At 38.7% G+C, this 3529-nt stretch overlaps 1 protein-coding gene across 1 annotated transcript; it reads right to left on the bottom strand.

Annotated features, from left to right (window-relative positions):
• Positions 1-1080: 1080 nt before the first annotated feature.
• Positions 1081-3085, bottom strand: RB195_001077 (uncharacterized protein; the record flags this gene model as incomplete). The annotated part of the gene is made up of 2 exons (XM_064197683.1): positions 1081-1265; positions 3004-3085. The coding sequence occupies 2 exons, from the start codon at positions 3083-3085 to the stop codon at positions 1081-1083; spliced, it is 267 nt and encodes an 88-aa protein (XP_064053564.1).
• Between the last annotated feature and the right edge of the window lie 444 nt (positions 3086-3529).

Below are 3529 nucleotides of genomic sequence, written 5' to 3'. Positions count from 1 at the left end.
GAGAAAGGATATAAAGAAAATATTATTATACTTACAGGAAATGAAATATTTAGAGAATGTTGAGCGTTAAATACATACAGATAATTGCAGGATTTGAGAAAAAAATTCTCCTATGAATGGAGCTGTTGACTAGGACTAAAGGAAGCGTAGGTGACGATAATATTTCAGATCCCACTTCAACATCAGCTCCGCTATGATGATAAACATTCATCTTGGCACTCAACACCTGACAGCTGATATTAGTTTGAGGACAGAATTGACGTATGAAGGAGGGAACAAATAGACAGCAGAAGTGAAAGTAAAACATTCCATCAGATTAATCAGATGTCATGCGTCGGGGTACGGTGGGCCTACAAGCGTCTGCGAATCAGCTGCTCTTGGCGTTTGGGAAATATCACTTTGATTTAAGAAAACCTTTCAGAAATTCGGAGGAATTCAGGATTTTATATTCATCGTAGCGGTAAATAGGCTTCGGGACGTAGATAACACATAAACGCGGGACACTTCCTACAGATTCAAGAGTCAAAAGGATCAGGGATGCGTAAGGGATCAATTTGCCCAACGAGGCAACTACTTACATTTAGAAGAATCACGAAATGAATTTCGTTCTTCGTACGAGTGCAAAGAGGTGATTCATCGACTAACTTCGTAACTATCCCTTTTTACTTTCTTCTTCCATTTCGTCAGGGATATTTCCATGGTGTAAAGAGCTGTTTTTTTTTTGTTAGGGGGTAGGGAGGGGAGCTGATGCCTTGACAGCTCTTGAAGCCTCTGATCCTAAGAGACGCAGGTGATATTTTGCGTTTTCATTTTAACACCTGCGAACTACAGCTCCTAGTAGTGGAATAAATCTAATCTCAAATATTTTGCTTGACGACTTTTTTAACTAAAAACTTCAGAAAATCAAATAATATCCCAGCGGCTGATGTTTAATGGCAAAGAGAGGTGGAATAGTGGTGCACGTTTCATCCATTTATTCAAATACAATTTAGTTTTATGAATTTATTTTTTTTTTGTAATAAAAAGGCAGCATACGGTATCAGTTTTGAAAATGGCAGGTATTGGCCGTGTGATTAGCAATTATCTATGTACATTCGGATCAGAACAACCCGATGTCCTGTGCATTTGGGTGAGCGACTGCGCTCGAAGTGACGCTGGTTCCCTTGCTCGTAGCTGCAGACCTATTGACGCAACCGAGGGTCCCGACACGATCGCAACCGCCACTTCGAGCGTAGCCGCTTGCGCAACTGCAACAACTTCATCTCCTAAAACAAAAAATGAAAATATAATAAAATAAAAATATAAAATGTTAGCTTGCCGAGGTATATTGAATAAACTGACACGAATGATAAAAAGAGAAGAGAGAAAGAAAGCGATACGGCTATGATTTACCAAAAATAGAAAACACTTCTTCACGAGCATTTTTCATCTTGCATAATACGTGAATACTTTACGAATGTTTTTCACAATATCCTCGGTAGAAAATTATTATCACAGCCTTACCGTATCCAAATTGCAAACGCCTCCTTTCACATTTAGACTTTGATTGCTACCTTTTACTGGATATTGTGTATAATTTCATCCCCTCTTCTGATAAATAGTTGTGTTACAGGTGGAACTGCTCAAGCATTTCACATGAGAAGTCGAGGGAAAAATTCGTGCAATTTTGCGTGAGCATCAGTACGACACGGAAGGCAAGCGGGACTTTCTTTACGTACGTACAGGAGTGAGCGATTTCGCACTCTCGAACATTCTTGAAATCATACGTAAGCACTGACGCACGTGTTTAGGGGTGGGAACTGTAGTTAAAAATGTCATCTCTTCGATGGAGGTCTCGATTTACAGCTCCCATATCCGTCAATATATTCCCCAGATTCGTGGGGTGATGCCTTTAAGGTTTTTATTCCACTGCGCTAATTACCTCACCACAGGTATTTAGCAGGGACAAAGAAGCCTTTCCGACCCTACTTTCACGTGTAGCTACATCCGACAGAAGACTTGGGATTTTTTTTTTGTTGGGCGGAAAAGGCGTTTGATCAGCTGAATCATGTTCGATTTCAATCTTTCAGGCTTTCAAGCGGACCGTAGCAAAACGTTGAACGAGAATAAAAGTTTGTAACAACCTCTCGTCCGCTGCTCAACTTAAGAAGACAAATACTGTAACTGTATCGATCTCTCGTATTAGCGCGCTGCGGTGAATGACGGAACTATAAACGACATAGACGGAGTGATATAGTACGTGAGCAAATAAGGTTTCTAGAATCAAAGTTGGAAGAAGGACGTTAAAGAGATCGCTGACAGTTTTTTTTTTCATAAGATCGCTCTGTAGAGGAAGAGCGGAGCTGGGCGACTAAGTGCTCGCCATTAGTGGACGAGAAATGGGCGAAAATGAATGACTCTGTCAATTTTTCATCCATGGCAACGTCCACGAACATATCGGTCATTAGCGGATGATAAGTTTTAGTTATGTTACTAGCGCTGAACATTCGCTTACACGCGAGACTTTGTAGCCATCGATTTCCACCCGATTCCATGGTTAAAAATGGAAACTGTAGCGACAGGATCTTGTGACTTTGAAGCGAATGAAAACAAATTTCAGCATAATTTCTAATAATAAAAATAAATAAATAAATAATAAAACTTAAACGTTCATAGAATGTTCCAGCAAAAATCCACAAACGAACCTTGTCGCAAAATATCGAAAAGAGGAGACAAGCACATAGAAATAGAATAATACCTCCTTTGAAAAATATTCTAAATAAACCACGGCAAATAAATTCCTGCTCATTATTTTCATGGATTTCTCGGCTCATGTAATATGTATCTTACGCGAAACATATTTCCTAAGGACGAGATCCATTTTTTTAAAACATTTTTCCCATTTTATTTCGTTTATTCTCTTCAGAAGCTTTCGCTGAAAAAATTGCAACCTTCCTCTTCAAGTCTTCTAATTTTCTAAACCCTGTGTTCTTATCTTATACTATATCTGATACTATTTCGCACCTAATACTGGTGTATTCAACGATAACTTGTCGTCCAAAATGTCGAAAACTGGTTCTGACCCTTTTTCCAGGAATTCAGCCATTAGAATTCTAAGAATTATCGATAAAAAAGGAAAAGCTTTGTTTATGGTAGCAAGAAATAGTGGAATGAGGTAATTATTCTTATAGAGTTCGTGTATTCCAGGACATTCGGATCCAGATTTGGCGACCTACAACGAGTTCCCAGAGCAGAAATGAGGTGATGAGAGACGTTACCACGTTAACTCAAACACAGTACAATCAGTACGATCTAAGACTGTGTTCAGAAGGAAGACAATCTAGAAATTTGTGTAAATAAGATAAGGATCTTCCAAGTAAACAAATACTTGCACTATGCAAAATCTATCGTGAAATTTTATTTATGTGAATAAGTCCAGACAGTTTATCCGAAAAGGATTATAATATTCCCAGAGGGGATTTCATGGTTCACCATGATTTATATAGTTAAGTACAACATGTCGCAAATTTCGCGCTCAATTTTCCATGGG

Source organism: Necator americanus, chromosome IV, assembly GCF_031761385.1.
Source record: "Necator americanus strain Aroian chromosome IV, whole genome shotgun sequence".
In the NCBI taxonomy this organism is placed as follows: Eukaryota; Metazoa; Nematoda; class Chromadorea; order Rhabditida; family Ancylostomatidae; genus Necator; species Necator americanus.
The sequence above is the reverse complement of the archived record's forward strand: the minus strand, read 5'-3'. Positions and strand labels throughout refer to the sequence as shown.